At 51.8% G+C, this 18,583-nt stretch overlaps 1 protein-coding gene across 3 annotated transcripts in view; it reads left to right on the top strand.

Annotated features, from left to right (window-relative positions):
- The first annotated feature begins 4,211 nt into the window (after window positions 1–4,211).
- STX3 (syntaxin 3) overlaps window positions 4,212–18,583 on the top strand; it is a 40,762-nt gene continuing 26,390 nt past the window's right edge. For all 3 annotated transcript variants that reach the window (XM_080815924.1, XM_080815925.1, XM_080815926.1), the window contains exon 1: window positions 4,212–4,457. In XM_080815924.1, the coding sequence (XP_080672050.1) occupies window positions 4,428–4,457 (30 nt within the window). In that variant the 5' untranslated portion in view covers window positions 4,212–4,427. The remainder of the gene's footprint in view (window positions 4,458–18,583) is intronic.

Here is an 18,583-nt window from a genome sequence, read left to right as displayed (position 1 = left end):
ACATATTAATATACTAACAGAAAATGAACAAAACAGGATTCATGCCTAACGAGAGTTTTAAAGAAGGCCTCAAGTCTGTAACTACCTTCAAACAGAAAAACATAATAAAAGATGTCTGCTGATGTGGTCCATCTTGGGTTCCTGGACTCCAACTGCACTTAAGAGAGCTCCTAAAAAAAAAAAAAAAAAAAAAGATTTTATTTATTTATTTGACAGAGAGGCACAGCGAGAGAGAAAGAGAGAGCACAAGCAGAGTGGGAAAGGGAGAAGCAGACTTCCTGCTAAGCAGGAAGCCTGATGTGGGGCTTGATCCCAGGACCCTGGGATCAGGACCTGAGCCAAAGGCAGACACCCAACGACTGAGCTACCCAGGTGCCACTTAAGAGAGCTCTTTACAGTATTTTTTAGTATTTACAAAGTTTTAAGATAAATCATATAGTCATTTCTGTTATGGCCCCACAGGCTAACCAAGAGTTTATTTTATTTTTTCATGGAAACATCTCGTAGAAAATCAAATGTCTTTTTGGTTTCCTAGTTTTATTAAGATATAATTAACATATGACATGGTATTAGTTTTTTTTTTTTTTAGGATTTTATTTATTTATTTATTTATTTGACAGACAGAGAGAGAGAGAGAGAGAGAGAGAATGCGAGTGAGCGCGCGCACAAGTAAGCAGAGCAGCAGGCAGAGAGAGAGGGAGAAGCAGGCTCTCTGCCGAGTAGGGAGCCCGATGCAGGGCTTGATCCCAGGACCCTGAGACCATGACCTGAGCCGAAGGCAGCTGCTTAACCAACTGAGCCACCCAGGCGTCCCAAGACATGGTATTAGTTTAAGGTGTACAGCATAATGATGTGATATATATATATATATATACAGTGCAAAATAAATTTAGTTAACATCTGTCACTTCACATAGTTAAAATTTTTTTTCCTGTGATGAGAACTTTTTTTTAAAAAAGATATTATGTATTTGTTTGCCAGGGGGAGAGAGAGCACAAGCAGGGTTGGGGGGGTTGGTAGAAGCAGAGAGAGAAGCAGACTCCCTGCTGAGCAGGGAGCCCCATCCCCTCTCAGAACCCTGAGCCGAAGGCAGATGCTTGACTGACTGAGCCACCCAGGGGTCCCAAGAACTTTTAAGATTTACTGTTGGGGCACCTGGGTGGCTCAGTGGGTTAAGCCTCAGCCTTCCACTCAGGTCACGGTCTCAGGGTCCTGGGATCGAGCCCTGCATCGGGCCTCTCTGCCTGCCTCTCTGCCTACTTGTGATCTCTGTCAAATAAGTAAATAAAATCTTACAAAAAAAAAAAAGATCTGGGCGCCTGGGTGGCTCAGTGGGTTAAGCCGCTGCCTTCGGCTCGGGTCATGATCTCAGGGTCCTGGGATCGAGTCCCGCATCGGGCTCTTTGCTCGGCGGGGAGCCTGCTTCCCTCTCTCTCTCTCTGCCTGCCTCTCTGCCTACTTGTGATCTCTCTCTGTCAAATAAATAAATAAAATCTTAAAAAAAAAAAATCCTTTAAAAAAAAAAAAAAAAAAAAAAGATCTACTGTCTTGGCGACTTTGAAATGCACGATACATTTTTGTTAACTCTAGTCGCCATGCTGTACGTCCCATCCCCTGGACTTATAACTGGCAGTTTGTACCTTTTGACCTCCTTCTCCCATTTTGCAGCCCCACCTCTGGCAACCACCGATCCGGTCTATGCCTCTGAGTTCAAGGAATCCAAATTTCTTATTATCCCAGAAATATATTTTGATAAGGTTACAGAATCTTCTGAAATAAGAGATGCATGAATGAAAACAAAGACAATAGGACGTTTTTGATCTTGAAAAAGTTGGGAACCACTAGTTTTGACCAGCCCCTGTGTCACAAATGAGAACGCAGGTTGTGTGATGTGAAGGGACAGCTGTCGTGTGGCGGAAAGTCTGCCTAGAACCCAGGTCTCCTGGCTCTGTGTCAGCAATCCTTCTACAACCCTATAGCAGCTCTCCCTTCATGGAAAGAACAGATTACATTTCTTAAATGTTTGGACAAAGGCAAGGAGCAAGAAATAGCGGTGGAGGTTATAGGGAGGGAAATTTTTCTTTTGTAAAGCAATACACAAACAGAAGTTGGAACTCTTCAACCAGGAAAGATGCTTCCTTGAGGTGTCTGGAAAAACTGTGAAATAAAATGGAAAAAAGAATTACTAGGTATCAGATGGCATGCTGGGCCTTTCTGGGTTATTTGCGTTTATTACTGATTTGTGCCTCCTGCGGTCTTAAAACTATTTTACAATTCTGTAAATTGTAGAAAACTGCTCCGAATGCAAATAATTCTTGTCCATACAGATGCAAATGAGATCTTTCCGATGGAGAAGCCAGTTTTGCATTTAACATACTCATTTCAGCATTCCTGATTGCCTGTGTGTGTGTTCCTTGGGTTCTTAACAGTTTTTTGACACCTTAATTGTTCCCTCATTAATTAGTCAAATAAAATCTTTGATGTGTGTTCATTTTATAGTTGTCTGAGAGTCATGATTTTATCTTTATTTTCAGTATTTTATTTATTTGAGAGAGCGAGGGAGAGAGAGGGCGCGCACAGGGGTGGGGCAGAGGCAGAGGGAGAGACAGACTCCCCGCCGAGCAGGGAGCTGACTCAGGACCCTGGGATCAGGAACTGAGCCCGAGGCAGAGGCCTGACCGAAGGAGCCACCCAAGTGCCCCTGATCTTATCTTTTTAAAAACAATTATCTTTAACAAGGAGGGCTTGAATGTTCCATCTGTGATGTGTTCAGGCAGAAGCTGAATGGCTATCCTTGATCCTTATTCCAGACTCCTATGGCCCTTTCCAGCCTTTAATGTAGAGCTGCTCAAATATCCGTTTCCCTCAGGGGACTCTCTTTTTCTAAGGCGCGGGACCCAGCTATCCATCCCCACTAACAAAAATTTAAGGGAAGGCGGGATACGGTTTCTGACTTACTCACCTTTTCCATGTATGACCACCAGGGGGCGCAGAAGCCTTCCTTTATCAAGGTCGGGGACCCCCTCTAAGGGAAGGCCCGGGGTGGAAGGAAGCGGACCCTACAGGGAGGATCTGGGCTGAGAATCTGAGTTCATCCACCGGCCGCTTGCAGACCGTATCTTTATGGGAGGCGATGAAGTCAGCATGGAGCAAGCACTGAGATCGCAGAAGAGGGCAAAGTTCTGTTAGAATGACGAAAGTTCCTACAGCCTTTTAACCTGAATACACAGCGCGCAGTCTTCTGACTTGAGAATTCCGTCCTCGGAACGCCGGTCCCACTTGCGGAGCGCGGCCCGCGGCTGGATAGATCATTGGTTCCCCAAGAGGAAGACGAATGGGGAAGAGGGAAGGCCGCGTCGGGTGGGGCATGGAGGGAGGGGTCAGCACGAGGAACCCGCCCACTTTTTTCAGAAGACACATCCCACCTGCGGACCTGCACCCGCAGGAGCCGAGCCGGCTTCAGTTTTCCAAATACACAGCGATACGCGCGTCCCCGTCTTAGCACCCTGCGCTCTGCGGCGCGAGCCCGTCATTCCTCCCCCGTGGCCCGGGCCTCACGGCACGCCCAAGTCGGTATTCGCTCTGCCTTACAGACGCGGAAACGGAGTCCCCTAGCGAAACGGCGACGTCCCCAAAGTTGAACACATTCTGAGCAGCAGGTGCTCAGCTCCCCTGGCTTCAGCTCCCCTTCCTCGGAGGAGCCCCGACTGCCGGCTGTGTCAGACCCACATTCTTCGCCCCCATCTGCCCCGTCCCGTCGTATTCCCAGTTATTTCCTCTAGGAACACGCGTCCACAGCGTCCACCCGCAGGGCCGGGGACGGCCAACTCCGGCACCCGGAGCGCCCTTCCTCCCGGCGGGACGCCTGGCTCTCCCTCCCACCTGCGAGGCGCAAAGCGCGTCGCCCGAGTTCTCGGTTCGCGGGACCGCGCGGGGCTGGGGCTGGGCCCGGGCCCGGCACAGCCTCATGCAGCCGGGGAACGGCGGGCGGGAGGGCGGGCGGAAAGGGTGGGCTGTCCGTCGGTCCCGCGGGCCCGGCCCTCCCCCAGGACTTCTCCGCCCCCCCCCGAGGGGGGCGCCGCGCGGGGAGCGGGAGCGGTGGGGGCGGGGACCGGCTCGGGCCCTTTAAGGAGGAGCGCGGGGCGCGGCCCAGGTGAGGGGCGGGCCCGCCGGGCGGATTTGCGCTGCGCGCCGGCGCCCGCCCGGGAGCCGGATTTGGAGCGCTCGGCGCCGGCGGGGCCGGAGGAGGCGGCGCGGCGGAGCCTCCAGTGGCCTCGGACGCTCCTCCTAGCCCGCGGCCGCCGCCCGCCTCCGCCTGCGCCTCCAGCTCCGTCGCCCCGGCCCGGCCGGCCGCCACTTCCGGCCGCTCACCTGGGACGCGCTCACCTGGGACGCGCTCACCTGCCTCGGGGCGCCTGGGCACCAGGATGAAGGACCGGCTGGAGCAGCTGAAGGCCGTGAGTCCCGCCGCCCCCGGGAACTGGCGGGCCGGGGGCTGCAGCTGCGCGGGACCGGGCCTTCCCTTTGCTCCCCACATCGGGACTAGAGGGGGTCCTCGCGCGAGGCTTGAGCTCCCGGAGCTCAGCCACATCCGCGCCCCTTCCTCACCCCCCTCCCCTCCTCTTCGGGGTCATGTGCCGGTGATTCATCCCTGGGCTGCGATTTCCGTGGATGCCTGCCGCTCTTCCCCCGCCCCGCCCCCTTCCTCCAAGCTGGACAGTGTCACTCCAGAGCTGGGGTCCGCGGGCGGGGGCTGCCTGAGCCCAGCGGGATTCTCTGTGAAGTCAGGGGTCACCTCTACCTGCCTGCTACTGCCTGGCACTCTGCCCAGGATCCGCCTCCTCTTACCCTCCTTCTTGTCTCCCTTAGTGGGGCGTCGAGTCGGGCTGCCCCTCCCCACCCGGAGCAGCTCAGAGTTCCTGGGTGACCTCCTGAGCTGGGAGCTAGCTGGTCACGTGCCAGGATGGGCTTTGCTCCCCGGCATTCCGAGGTCTATAATTATTAATTTCTCCCCCATCCTTCGGACAGCTGGGCAAAGGATCCGAAGGTAGACTGCCTTTGGTCCCACTGCACTAAAGCTGAAAAACTCAGCCTACTTACTCTTCTGAGCTTCTGTTTCCTTATCTTTTGAGTGAGGATGATCATGCCTTAGAGATTTGTTATGATATCAAATGCCATAATGGGACTTGATGTAGAGAATTGTTAAAGCGTGGGTATTTGAATCATTGACTCATTCTACAAATAATTACTGAGTACATTCTATGGGGCAGGCCCTGTGCTAAGCCCTGGGGATTGGGTGACACAGGCTCTGTCTTTGTGGAATTCTAAATCTAGCCTTTGACAGATACAGAGCAGTCCCTCTACCTGGGAGCTTGTTAGGAGTGAGAAGCCTAGGCCTCTCCCCACTCCTGCCCCGCCTGGACCCACAAAAGCAGTCTGATTACTTAGGAATCTCCCCAAGTGAGGCAAAACCACATTCAGCTTTGGGGAGCACAGGAATAGATAGAACTGGGTTTGCCTCTTGGCTGCACTGCTTACTCAGAGCCTAGTTTTGTCATCTGTAAAGTGTGTGGTTGTGAGGACTGATAGTGGGAGAGCACACAGAACCCTTTGCAAGGTGCAGAGCACAGGTAGGTTTAATACACAGTAAATATTATACTGATAGCTGTAAAAGTTCTTTGGAAAAATCCAGTCCTCCTACAAGCGTGAGGGACTGCCGGGAGGGCATTGGGTTGGTATTTCTTTCTCCTCCCTTGTCTCTGGTGGGACCTTCATGCCCCCCTTGCCTGCTCTGCCAGCTCTGGGTCTTAGGGCTGCAGAGGGGGCCAGGGTGATGGGGAACGGGGGATGCAGAAGGCACAGCTGCAGAGAGTGGGAGGGAGACTCCCTGCCTCTCGCTCGCTTTTTCATCTGAGCCTCATAACATCCTGGTCATTGACGGGACAGATTTTATTGCCCCTATTTTCATATAAGAGGCAAGTAGAGCCCAGCTTGGGTAGGAGGGGTATCCCAGAGCTGGGCAGGGCACAACCCGGAGAGGAACCCAGGTTCCTGACGCTCTCCTGACGCTCTTCCTGACGTTCCTGAGGTGTGCTGCTTGGGGAGGCGGAGAGGAAAGAGGAGCGTGGTTTTGAAGCTCTTCCTCTATCGGCCAGCACACCCACCAGTCCTAAAACAGCGCCGAACTGAACAGGGGGCAGAGGCAACTCCCTTCCTTGTGTTAGGAAATCTCTTTCCAGAGGAAGATAGCCCACAGCCCCTTTTAAGCCCACTGTCAACAAATAGCAAAGAACTTTGAGTTCTGAGTTTCCTTGCCAGGAAAGCCAAGCAAGTCCCTTTGGTTGGTTCCCCGAGCCTCATTGTCACGCTCTGTCAAATGGAGCTTCACCTCCAGGGAAGGTCAGGGTGCCGCCCTAGTGTTTTGGAGCTGGGAGACGGGTGGAGCGGAGCAGAGAGGACCAGGCTGCAGGTTCAAAGATTCTGACTGTCGCCCAGCCACTGAAGAGCTGTGTTCCTTCCTATCCTTTATCTTTCTGCTTCTCTGTTCCTCTTTTGTTCAACAAGAACTTTTGTTCACCTCAGAAGCCCCTCCTGGTTCACGTCTTCTGTGAAGTCTGTTCAAGTTTGCATGGATATTGGTTTCTAGTCCACACCCCGCCCCTATCCCCCTGCCGGTGAGAGGTGTCTTCCCTGCAGCAGGGTAACCCTCCCTCTGCTTTCATCGGTGAAGGACATTCATTACCCTGCATGAAACCCGTTTCACATGGAGCAGTCCTGTGCAATCTCCTCGGTGGGATCTTTCTAAACCTCTAGGGGAGGCAAGCTGATAACTGCCTGCAGATAGTTGGAGGGCTGTCACGTGCAGATTAGCTTTCCTCCTTGTAGATAACAGAAGATTGAAGTTGACACGTAGAAAGAAGGACTCTCTGCACAAAAGCTTTGTCAGTAGTGAGAGCTGCCCAAGGATGGACTGGGCTGGCCAGAGAGGTTGGGAACCCTCAAGCCGGAGGTTGCGGGGTGGTGAGGCAGGAAGCCTGTGGGATGTTGAACATTGTAGGAATTTGAGAAAAGATTTCAGGCCCCCATCCACCCTAATGATGTGTGGTTGCTTTGTTGTGTGTGAGTTGGTTCTAGGTGAGGTGAGGTGGGGTTTCTAGGACTGAAGTCTCAGGGTTGCACCCATAAAGTGGGTCAGTGTACGGTCCCCATAGCGCCGTTGTGGAAGTTGAATGAGATAATCTGAGATAATCACCCGCCATAGGACATGTGAGTTCCCCAACCTGACCTGCTGGGAACACCGTCCGCACTGAGGAGCATCCCTCCCAGAGGCCAGGGTCACAAGACCTGACTCATCCCTTTCCCTGCTCTTCCTGGTAGGCTTAGTAAGCAGCCTGCTTCTCCAGGGAGGAGGACAGGCTTGCCAGGAATGGGCACTGCCTACCCCCAGCCCGTCTCACAAGGTGGTTCTTGCTGATTTCTCGCTTAGCCGACTTTTGGGTCCTTGGAGTCCATGCAGTTCCTGTCCGTGCTCCCTTTTCATTCAGCAAACATGTACCGAGCACCTACCATGGCCCAAGCACCGGTGATGGGTATTGGGCTTTACTGGCGATTACTGCCTGTGTCTGCATGTTCGTAGGAAGTTCACAGACAGGGAGATGCAGGAGAAGCAGAAGACGACAGTACCGTCCTTGTGGTGGACGCTACCGTGGGGAGACCCTGTTGCCTGGCGTCTGGGGACAAGGCACTAGAGGGTGCTTCCCAGCAGGGATAGCTAGCTGGTTTTGTTGAGACCAAGTCTCATCTCGCCAAGACACGTAAAATCTCCCGAGAGATGAGGACCTGGGGTTTTCTGAGCCACTTTCCCACTGGTGAGCGCTTCCCTTCTTCACCACGATCAGTGCTTTGGGACTTGGACGTGCTGGGAAGGCTCAGCCTCATCCTCTGGGACCTCTTCCTCCTGGACATCATGTTAGACAGAATTAGGACACAGGGTCTTAAAGAGTAAATGGTCACGTATGAAAGAAGAACCCAAATCAAAGGTAGGTTATGATAGCAGGGAAGCCAGTGATGTCGGGAATCGAGGTCAAGGACTTTGGACACCCTGAAGTTGGCCTGTGAAGGACTAGAAATAACTTGGGGTACACCGGGCCCTCCAAAGCCAGTGCCAGTAGGGACACACTAATGAAATCAACCACGTGGGGCTCGAAAGGCCAGACTGACTCTTTTTTCTTTCTGTTCTGTCTTGTGTCTTACTGCATCCCCCAAAGGCTCCTTGGCCTCCTGTCGCATTTGACGTTCTGGGGTCTCCTTGGGATGGGGGGTCCCGATGGTAAGGGCTCGAGGGTAATCCCGTCAGAAGCATGGGACTGTACTTCCCCTTTAAAGCTTACTTCACTCAGTATATATATATATATATTGGGCTCCTACTGTGTGCCAGGTGCTTTGGCTCATAACCAAATCTTGACATCCTGACTTGAGAATCTCTTGACGGAGATTCAACTTAAGAACCTTTTCACTGAGCTTCTGTCCTTTAGTGATAAGATTTCTCACTGGTCAGTGGTTTCTTCCTGGGAGGATTCACCCCATGGGAGAGCCTTTGAGCTGGAGCAGACAGGAGGCCCTGCTGGGATGAGTGACAGGGGATTGAGCAGGGATTACGGACTCATCAGCCAGAGGCCAGAAGAGAAAACGCTTGGACGAGAGAAGGGGATTAGATTTATTTTTGTTCCAGGGAGTGAGGGGGGAGGACGGGGCCTGGCAGAAGCTGGGGGAGAAATGTTTGTTTGTGTCATGCTCTCTCCCTTCTCCAACTGTCAAAATTCCTGTCTGTCTTCCAAAACACATTCTTTATGCTCCCCCTCCCTAACTGCAGCCTGGATCTCCTCCCTCAGTTCCAGGTGCCCACATGGTCCACACTGCTTTGTAGCAAATGCCTCTCTCCTATGAGGCCAGTGGGGTTTTTGTCACCATGAAGCAGGCTTGAAACCACCTTCATTTGTTTTTTCATGAATTGGACTCTTTGTCTCCTAGGTCCTATTGTCTTTAAGAATGATGATTCTAGGGCCACCTGGCTGGCTCGGACTCTTCAGCAGACTATCCTTAATCTCAGGGTTGTGAGTTCGAGCCCCCACTGGGTGTAGAGATGACTTAAAAAATAAAATCTTAAAAATTGTTAATTCTCTTCCTTGTTGTCACCATATCATCAGCTGCTGTAAAAACGACCTTTTATTGAGCAGCTACTGACTCCGTGACAGGACTTGTGTTAGGGGCCCTACGGACGTTGTCTCTAACCCTGTCAGCTGTGCAAGGCAAGGTGGTGGTTTATATGATTCCCATTTCACAGGTAGGGAGATTGAGGCTCAGATTTGATTGACATTCCCAGCTAGGAAATGTTGGGATCAAGAATCGAACATGTCTGGCTTTTTTAGGTTTTCCTGCCTCCATATTTGATCCTCTCCCAGCTACATTGCACTGCACGCCCCCTGATGGAGTGGCAGAGAGGGGATTCCTGTGGGGCCCCAGTGCCTGGCACTCTGTGTGGTGGTCATCGAGCCAACATTTGTGTGTTGTGTATTGACAAATCCACGGCTCGGCCCTTACACAGCCCTTACTCATCGTTATGGCTTCGGCTTTCCCCTCCAGTCCCTGTGGGTTGGTGAAATGCAGCATTTACTCAGGAAGCCTATGACTTTGCTTAAGAAGCCAGGGGTCACCGATTCCATCCTCAAGGACAGGATGGTCGAGTTCTGAGGCTCCTAAACCCTCAGCCTGGTTCATCATGGAGCACGGCCCCGTTCAGAAGGACAATGAAAAAGAAAATGTGGATGCCGCGGGTGAAAATGTAGCTCACCCCATTTCTCCCCTGGCAAAGTCTTAGACGCCTCTTAATGCTCCGGTCTGGGGTCACCGCAGGGCAGCCTCCAGACCCTGAGTGGGCAGCACTTCCCATTCCTTGAACTCTTTATTCTTCTTGGTGGGTAACAGCAGGGACTGCGTGTCAGAAGCTGCCTTCCTGGTGTGTGTGCTGTCTGGGGGAGCACAGACCATAGAGCCTCCAGCAGGGAAGGCTGCAGACAGAGCATCCAGTGAATGAATGGGGACAGTCTGCACATGAGCTGGCTTGGGATTCTGGAGCCCCCAAGGGGCCATATCTACAGCCACTTGGATCTCAGGTCTCTGCGGCTTCCTCCTGTCACCAGTGTCCCCAGTCTCCCTGGTCAGGTCAGCCGGTTTTCTGGCAATGGGCCATTTCCATGGCAGCGTTCTCCTGCGGGCACTGTGAATGCGGTTCAACCTCACGGAGGTGAGGGGAACAGCTGCTCTCTGGGGTGCTTAGCTGCCTGGGTCAGGGCAACTCAGTGTGGCATTGGGCTTGCTTTTTAAAAAAAATACACTTGTAACTTTGGATTAATTTTGGATTTACAGAAAAATGACAGAGACAGGGCAGAGAGTCCCTGTCTACCAGCATCTGGTGTCTTCCTTTGATGACACCTTCCATTATGATGGTACGCTTGCCAAAACTCAGGAAACAACATTGGCCTGTTACTACTCACTGAACTCCAGACTTGATTTGGATTCCACTCCTTTTCCCACGAATGTCCCTGTCTCTGATCTGGGCTCTAGTCCAGGACTCCAGATGGCATTTGGGTGTCCTGCTTCCTTCACCTTCCCTGGCCTGCGACGGTTTCTCTGTCATTCCTTGTTTTCCACGGCCTGGTCAGTATGGCTTGTGTGTTTTCATGCCTTGGAAGAGTGTTTCTGGAGGCCAGCGCCGCATGCCTCTGCTGGGGTGTAGTGGCGGTTGGAGGCGTTGCTCGTGGCGGTGGGAGCAAGGGCTCTCCTGGCTCTGGCACTCGCCATCTGCGCCATCTTGGGCAGGTTGCTTGGCATCTTTCTGCTTTCATTTTCTCAGCTGTAACATGGGGAGGGTCCCCAGAAGATTGCTGTAGAGATTAAATGGTAAAGGCAAAGTGCATGTCTTAGACAAGTCCTCAGCCCATGGGGAGCGCTCAGTAGATGGGAGCTCGGGTACCTAATAGTGAAGTGTTCTAGAAGGATCGTGATGGGATGGGGCGGAAAGGAAGTGTTGAGCAGAAGGCTGGGGATGAGTAGAGAGGAAGAGGGTGTTAGTTCCTCCATTCTGCGTCCTTGAGAACGGGGTGCTGTGGGGGTGTTGAAGGGTGGGGTGCGGAGGGAGAGGAAGTCAGAAAAGAGTGAAGATGGGCTGGAGTAGGGGGCAAGAGCTGGAAGGGGACCTGAGCCGTCTAGGGGGAAGCAAAAGATATTTTTCAGTCTCTTTGAATGGCTCCTGGGATGTGAGAGGACATAGGAAGAGGGGTGGGCTTCTCACTCCGGTGGCCTTCCTGCGGGTAAACTCACAATCATCTTTTAGCATTTCCCCAAGGGGTCACCTTTGTACACATTCTCTAATAGACGTCTCTCCTCCCCAGAAGGGAATCCCCTTGGATTCAGGCAAGGTTGAGCACCCCATCTTCTCCTGGGTGTGTGATTCCTTCAGTGCTATCCTCGCTCACCACGTGGAGTTGTAGTGACCGGTGTGCCTCCCGTCGGAGCTAGTGAGGTCCTGGAGGACAGGGGGTGCTAAGCTTGGTCTGTGCATCTCCAGTGTCTGTACTGTTGTCTGGCAAATGATGGTGGTGCAGTAAATACTGTTGGGTGAATGAACGGATGGGACCTCGTAGTGGGAAAGAGAATGTGTGGCTGTGGGGTGGGCTGTGACATCCCATCATCTCTCTAAGTTCATGCACCATGAACCCAATGGATTGGACCAGCAGGGTTCCATCCTGGCTTTGTTCCATGTGAGCTGTGTGATTCTGGACGAATTAACCCCCTACCACAGATTCCTCATCTGTATAGACATCTACCCAGAGGACATTTCCCCCCTTCCTTGTTTTCTTTGGGGGAACTTCCATCCCTTTTCACTGTTCCTCTCCAGACCTAGCTCAGGTCCCGAGAAGCAAAAACAGTTGGCAATTAACATGGCACTGGGAATGAAACTTCCATGATTTTTATATCCAACAAATGGAAAGCAGGATCTTTTCAAACACATGTAGAAGACTGAAAAATACTGACCGTGTATGAAGACATGAAGAAAATATATGTCAGATTGCACAGAATATGAAATCCTTTAGGCCCTGTTCCCTGATGATGACATAATAAAATTAACAATACAGTAATCATCCCCTCCCCCCTGGGGGGGGGCTTACCTGCTTTAGAAATGTAAAACATCTTTCTAAATAACTCTAGGATTAAGAAGAAACCAAAAAGGAAATGACAAAATGTTTAGAGTGATAATAAGAGTAGTAGATATCAAAATTTGCTAGAAGTTGGCAGAAGCAAATTCAGAGACAGCTTTATTTCTTTAAATGCATATTCCAGAAAAAGGACTTCATGCAAATAAATGAAGGAGGTTTCAGTTCCGGCTGAGGGACCTGCTGTCTCCACCTGAGAATTGGTATTAGAATCGCACCTTTGGTAGAAACTCTGTTCAGGGGACACAGGCCCGGTTCTCTGCTTAGGTGGCATGGTCTTGGGCATTTAATGTGTACACAGCACAGCTCTCAACATTACATGTATTAACTCATTTAATCCTCACAGCAGTTCCGTGAGCAGATTCTTCATGTTGCAAAGGAGGGAACCCCACCACAGAGAGGTTCAGTGACTTGTTTAAGATCACGCAGCGGCTGAGCTGCAGAGCTGGGTTCTCAACCTGGGATGTCAGATGTATCTGTGTGTCTTTGTATAGGTGCGTAAGATTCATAGGATTTACATGCATAGATAAATTTTTAAAAAATTATTTATTTTGGGGGTAGGGGGAGAGGGAGAGAGAGAGTCCCAAGCAGACTCTGTGCTAAGTGTGGAGCCCCATGTGAGGCTTGATCTTACGACCCTGAGATCATGACGTGATCCGAAACCAGGAACCTGTTGCCTAACTCCTAATAGGAGCCACCCAGGCGCCCCTGTTCTGGTAACTTTTTCATTCATCCGTATAGATTAATCCAGTTCACAGCATCCCCTGAAGTCAGCGAGGGTGTGTCAGGAGCTGGAGTGGGAAGGACATGTGCAGGTGGAGTGCGGAGGGCAGGGACCAGGGCCCTGGTCCCCGTGGACCTGCTTGCAAGCCTTCCTGCTGCCCCTTACTGGCCGGAACCCTATGGACACGGTATTTAACTGCCTGCTCGAGAGGTGGCTTCGTCTGTCAGTGGAGAGAATAATACTTGTCCCTCCGAGGGCTGACGTGAGAGCGATGTGATATATTTGGAACCACAAGAGTGTCAGTGACAAAATGCACACCGACTACAAGAAGTAGTGTTGTTGAGGCAGAACCTGTGGCGTGGGGCCATCAGGGACTTCGGGGCCTGTTCGGTTGTCCACGGACTCACTGGCCTTGTTGGCCAGCCTGGCCCCGGGCTGGTTCCTCAGTTCTTCATCTTCCAGACAGGGCCAGTGTGGGCCTCAAGTTACTCATCCGGAAGACATCTTGAAAGTAAAAGTTCAAGGCTCACAAGGATGTTGTTCACTGTTGATTTCCTCTTGATTCCTCTGACAGGCTTCGGTCAGAAGGGGAAGTGACCCCCTGGAGGCTTTCACTGGAAGAGGAAACAGGCTGGGAGGGAAAAATGGGTGTTGGAGAAGGGCCGTCGGCCGCCGTAAGTGGGGAACACGAGCACCGAGTACCTCTTGAGAGCTGACATGCTTCCTCGGAATTTCTGGCTCTTTTAATTGAAGAAGAGGGACTGGAAAAACCAGACGTTGGGCCGTGTGTTGTGGGCGTGCGTGCACGCTTAGAATCCTTGTCATGGGTGCTCTGTCTCTGGGAATCCACAGACCCTCATTCCAGAGGGAGGCGGATGGGGGAGGGGGCAGCAAGGACAGGGAAAGTCACATGCCATCGTCTCTTTGAATTTAACCGGGGGAGAATCCGGGTTTATGAAGAGGAGTGTGTAGCTCCCAAGCAAAGAGCTGTTCCCACATGTGGAGGAGGAAGTGTACAAATTTGTGTTCACCTGTTTGAGCCAGGAGAGCCCTGCCCCACTCCAGCCGCAATCCTTTAATACCCACGGGGGGATGTTAAGGACCGGATGTCCCTTCCTAGTCCAGACTGCTAGCGCCTTCCCCTCTGAGTATTTCCCTCACCCCGAAACATTCCTGAAACTCCCTGGCGTTCTGGCATGTCCTGGGACCCTCTTGTCTTCCGGAGGCCTGGCAGCTGTGACAAGGCGGGAATCGGGGACCTCTTCATTTGGGAGGCTCCCTGTTTCTTTCTTTGTCCCTCCCCTCTGTCTGTCTTGCTGCTCTGATGTGTATGATCCTTGAGGAATGGCTGATGATTTAAACTTACATTGCAGCCGTATTGGTTTTTTTCTTTCTTTCATTTTTGATTAAAGTACTGTCAAAATATGATGTTATTTTAGTTTCAGGCGTAGAACACAGTGATTTGACAACTCTCTGTGTTACGCAGAACTCACCACAGTAAGTGTAATTACCCTCTGTCCCCATACAACGTTATGACAGTATCGACCATAATCCCTGTGCCATACCTTTCATCCCCGTGGCTTATTTATTTTACAACTGGAAGCTTGTACCCGGAAAGGAGTGAGGGGCTTTCTTTCTCTATCTCTGTTCTCCAGAGGGTATCTATTTGTCGAAGCCTGTGGTTTCCTGGCTAGCTAAGCTTGCTGGTTTGCTTGTCCGCTTCCTTTTTTCTTCCTTTCTTTTTTTGACAACAGGACTCTTCAAATGCAATGTTATATTCAGCCCTGGGGTATAAAGCAGATAAAAGGGAAGGTGTGCAGATTTCAGAGTAGGGAAGGGCCTGCCTGCGTGACTCCCCCTCCCTGGCTTCCCTGGGCGGTTTGGGAGGCACATCTCGAATGTCCTGGGGTTCCACAAAGCCGGGCTGGAGAGCTAAGCTCCTTACTTGGTGAGAAAACCCAGGCTTAATGAGACAAGTGCCCAGCTGGGCTGCTGCTCGCTGTGGCTGCTGGTTGCTCTGGGCGATAGGCCGCTTTGGGAAGGTGCACGGGAATAACAAGGGCGCAAGACAGACAACCCAGGTGCGAGCCTAGACGCTGCAGATTAGCGGCTGGGAGACCCCGGGGAACTTAGAACGTCCATGACTTGTAGGTCCTCAACTATAAAACATAGACGGGGCTCGCTGACATGATGAATGTGAAGCAGCTAGGGGGTCGTGGCCAGGGGTTCTATGGGTGGCCAGTGTTTTTATTAAAGAAGCTAACGAGGGGGACCCAAGTCCAGTGGACTGAGGTTAACAGAGAAGGCGGTTAGTGTGGAGGGAGGGGAATTAGGGCTTTGGCCCCTGCACGTTGTGCCCTGGGGCCCTGAACTCTCCCCACTCGGCAGAGGAGGTTGTGGTCATGGCTCCTTCATGGGACTGGGGCACGTTTGGGAGGCAGGGGTGGGCGACAGACCCAGCGTTGCCCCCTGGTAGATCTCCCATCTCCTGAGGTGGGAGGAGGGGGGCGGGGGGGGCGGGCAGCAGGAGGCTGTGCCTATGGGAGGGGAAGGAAGTGGCGGAGCTTATGGTTCTCAGAGTTTCTGCTGTGGCCCCGTGTTGCAGTTCCTGCAATGTTCCTGTTACCACACGCCTTGATTCTTTGATAAAGATGGTGAAGTTCTTTTCTTGGCTGTGCTCAGTCTTGTGGGCCGAAGAGAAAGGGTGCTGCGTGCTTTCCCTGCCCTTGGGGTCCCCGAGGCCTCCGTCCAGAGAGCCTTGGCTATTTCAGAAGGGACAAGGGGTCTCCTTGGGACCAGTTAGATCTCCCAGTGCAGAAGCCGGGTGGGAGTCCCCATGTCCCACGACTCTGGATAACCTGTGATGACAGACTCTTGCTTGGATTCTCCGACTGGACTCAAGCTGTACTGTTGTCATTGATGTTGCTATGTTACATTTTTGGAAGTGGCACAGCCCGGTGGAAAAGACTCTGCATGGGAAGATGGGAATCAAGAAACCCGAGCTCTGTTCCTGGCTGTGTCCATAACTCGGTGTTTGGCTGCGGGCCTTGATTTGCCCATCTCTAAGTGAGAGAATTTGATGATAGAATCTGTAAGGTTGCATTCAGTTCTAAGAGTCATGTGTCTTTTTTTTTTTTTTTCCCCTTTCCCATTTAAAGATACTTAAATCCAGGTTGCAGCTGTAGAGAAGCTGGCCAGATCTTTTATACGGCGGCATTTTTGAGTTGTAACTATGTGCTGTCCATTGCCTAAGGAACTTTAAAATATTATTGAATTCTCACAGAAGCATTGGGAGACCCTATTATTCCTGTTTTGTTTGTAGTAAGGAAACTGAGGCTCAGAGATGCTAAACCAGTCATGTAAGGCTCGGCGACCAGTCTGCGCCGATGTGAGCCTTGGATCCCACATCGTCCAGACACCCTGGAGCCGACCTTACTGTCCTAGCCGTTAGTGTGAGGACTTCCTTGAAGGAGGAGAGCTCACTCTTATTTTATTTTATTTTTTTGAGAGCTCACTCTTTTAGACAACATGTCTGTACGGCAAGGTGATAGGGAAACTGGTGTGTGCCCAGTGTTGTGCTGGAGACCTTCCAGATGTGCTGTTTTCCAGTGCTCATCAATGTTGTAAGGTGTGTAGTGTTATTACCACTTACAGGTAAGAACCTCAGAGCAGTAGGAGACTTGATTGGGGTCTCACGGCGAGCAAGTGGTTAACAACATGTTTTAGACCCAGGTTGTGAGTTTCCAAAGTCTTCTCTTTTCCTGGCTCACACATTCTCTCACTGGAGATGGAGTGGTCTGTGGCCCCCCCCCCCCACCCCCGGGCCTTCTCCAAGCCAAGAAGTGATGTCTTGGATGGGGGGAAGGTCTGTGCAAATTCCAGGGGCCTCAGAGATTTATGTCACGATGGACCGCAGTTGCCAGCCTTCTATGCTCCAGGACACAGTTGTTCCCAGCTTCAAGAAACTTCCCTCCGTCCATCCCAGGAAGGTAGCCTCATCCTACTTCCATGACGTCTGTAGAGAGGAAACTCAGCAAACACTTGTTAACTCACCTTCCCCGAGGAAGACTGGGCCCCTGTTTTCCAGTGAGGGTCACAGAGATCCTCCCCGGGACACGGAGCTCTCCCTGGAGGCTGCCAAGAGGCCCACGTACTGATGATAGTTGATAAAGGAAGTGCTCTGTCTCCACTTTAGAAACTGCTGGCTAACCCCGAAACAAATAATGCATTATATGTTAATAAACAAACAAACAAACAAAAAGAAACTGCTGGCTGAGTGCAGGCTGCATCTCTGCAGAGGCTAGTCTATCACTGGGCTGAAACTGATTCCATTTCCTTACATATCTGGCCCCTGGTCAGTGCTCAGTATACACCTGAATGAATGACAAGAGCCAGTTCCTCCAAAACGGAGTTTTCAAAATATTAGAAGAGTACCCTTCAGCTCATTGGAGGAGTGCTGGGAACCTCTGTGGAACATGCCGGAAGCCGAGGTGCAGCTTCGGAAGGGTAGAGGCAAGGGGGACTGCAAAACCAGCAGGTGTCTCTGTTGGGCGCTGCCGCTGGCCGACTCAGCCCTGTTCACTGTGCTGTTCAGATCCCTCAGGGAGCCGGGGTCCAGGTGGATCCCCTTTACCTTCCCCACACAGTTCTGGGAAGGTCCTCTGCACAGAGGAAGGAGTTCTGGGCAGGCAGGGACACTCAGAGTGTCTGTTACAGTAGATGAGGCAACCCTGGCCCTCGGGGTTTACAGCCAGGGTGGGGAGGAGATGAAGATTGATAAGTGAAGGAATAATTAACAGTAGGCTGTGCTGAGTGCGTTGAGACCTTAGCGGGGAAGTGTCAGGGAAGGCACACAGAGAAGTTGGTCTTGAGATTGACTTTTAAAGGCTCAGTACAGTTTTTCCAGCTGGTCCTTGTGTGACATTTGAGCAAATGAAAGAATGGTGTGTCTGGGAACAGCCAGGAGTTGCCAGTGCCTGGTCCAGAGAGTTCATCCTCGAGGGTGGAGTGTGGGTGGGGCCAGCCCTTAATGGGTCCTGTGTGCTTTTTTAGGCAATGGGACTTTCAGTCCTGGAGGAGATGGACAGAAGGAATGACTTTTTAGGAAGTCGATTTCAGGGGTTGTAGCACTGCCCTCGAATTCAGTTTCTTGGAATGTGGCTGTCAAGTTTGGGTTGTTGATGGTTCCAGACAAGCCAGAGAATGGCATGATAGGGGAGCCAGCGGGTCAGAACAGACTCCCCAGGTGTCTGGAGAGTCTCAGATTTCAATGGGAATTCCCAGTAGTTCCATCATCTTTTGAAGGTGGGGTTGGGGGGGGTGTGTGTGTGTTGGGGGGAGGTTGGTAGCAGGTAGAGAAGAGAGGCCCCTGGTGGGTTCAGAGTGTCTGGGTGACACGTCTTGGTTTAGAAAGCCCCCTGGAGGTCGTGGAGAAGCAGGTGTAGGGGAATTGCTGCTCCCCACTTCTACCGCCAAGAACCCGTTTTCCCTCTGTGCTTAGAAGCGGTCAGTGTGTCGTGTGGCGCTGGGGAGAACGTAGAAACAGCTGAGGCCCTGGATGCTGAGGGGGAGTGGAAGCAGTTCCTTT

Source organism: Martes martes, assembly GCF_963455335.1.
Source record: "Martes martes genome assembly, chromosome: 10".
Classification (NCBI taxonomy): Eukaryota; Metazoa; Chordata; class Mammalia; order Carnivora; family Mustelidae; genus Martes; species Martes martes.
Note: the sequence above shows the minus strand (reverse complement) of the source record. Positions and strands in the feature narration are given on the sequence as shown.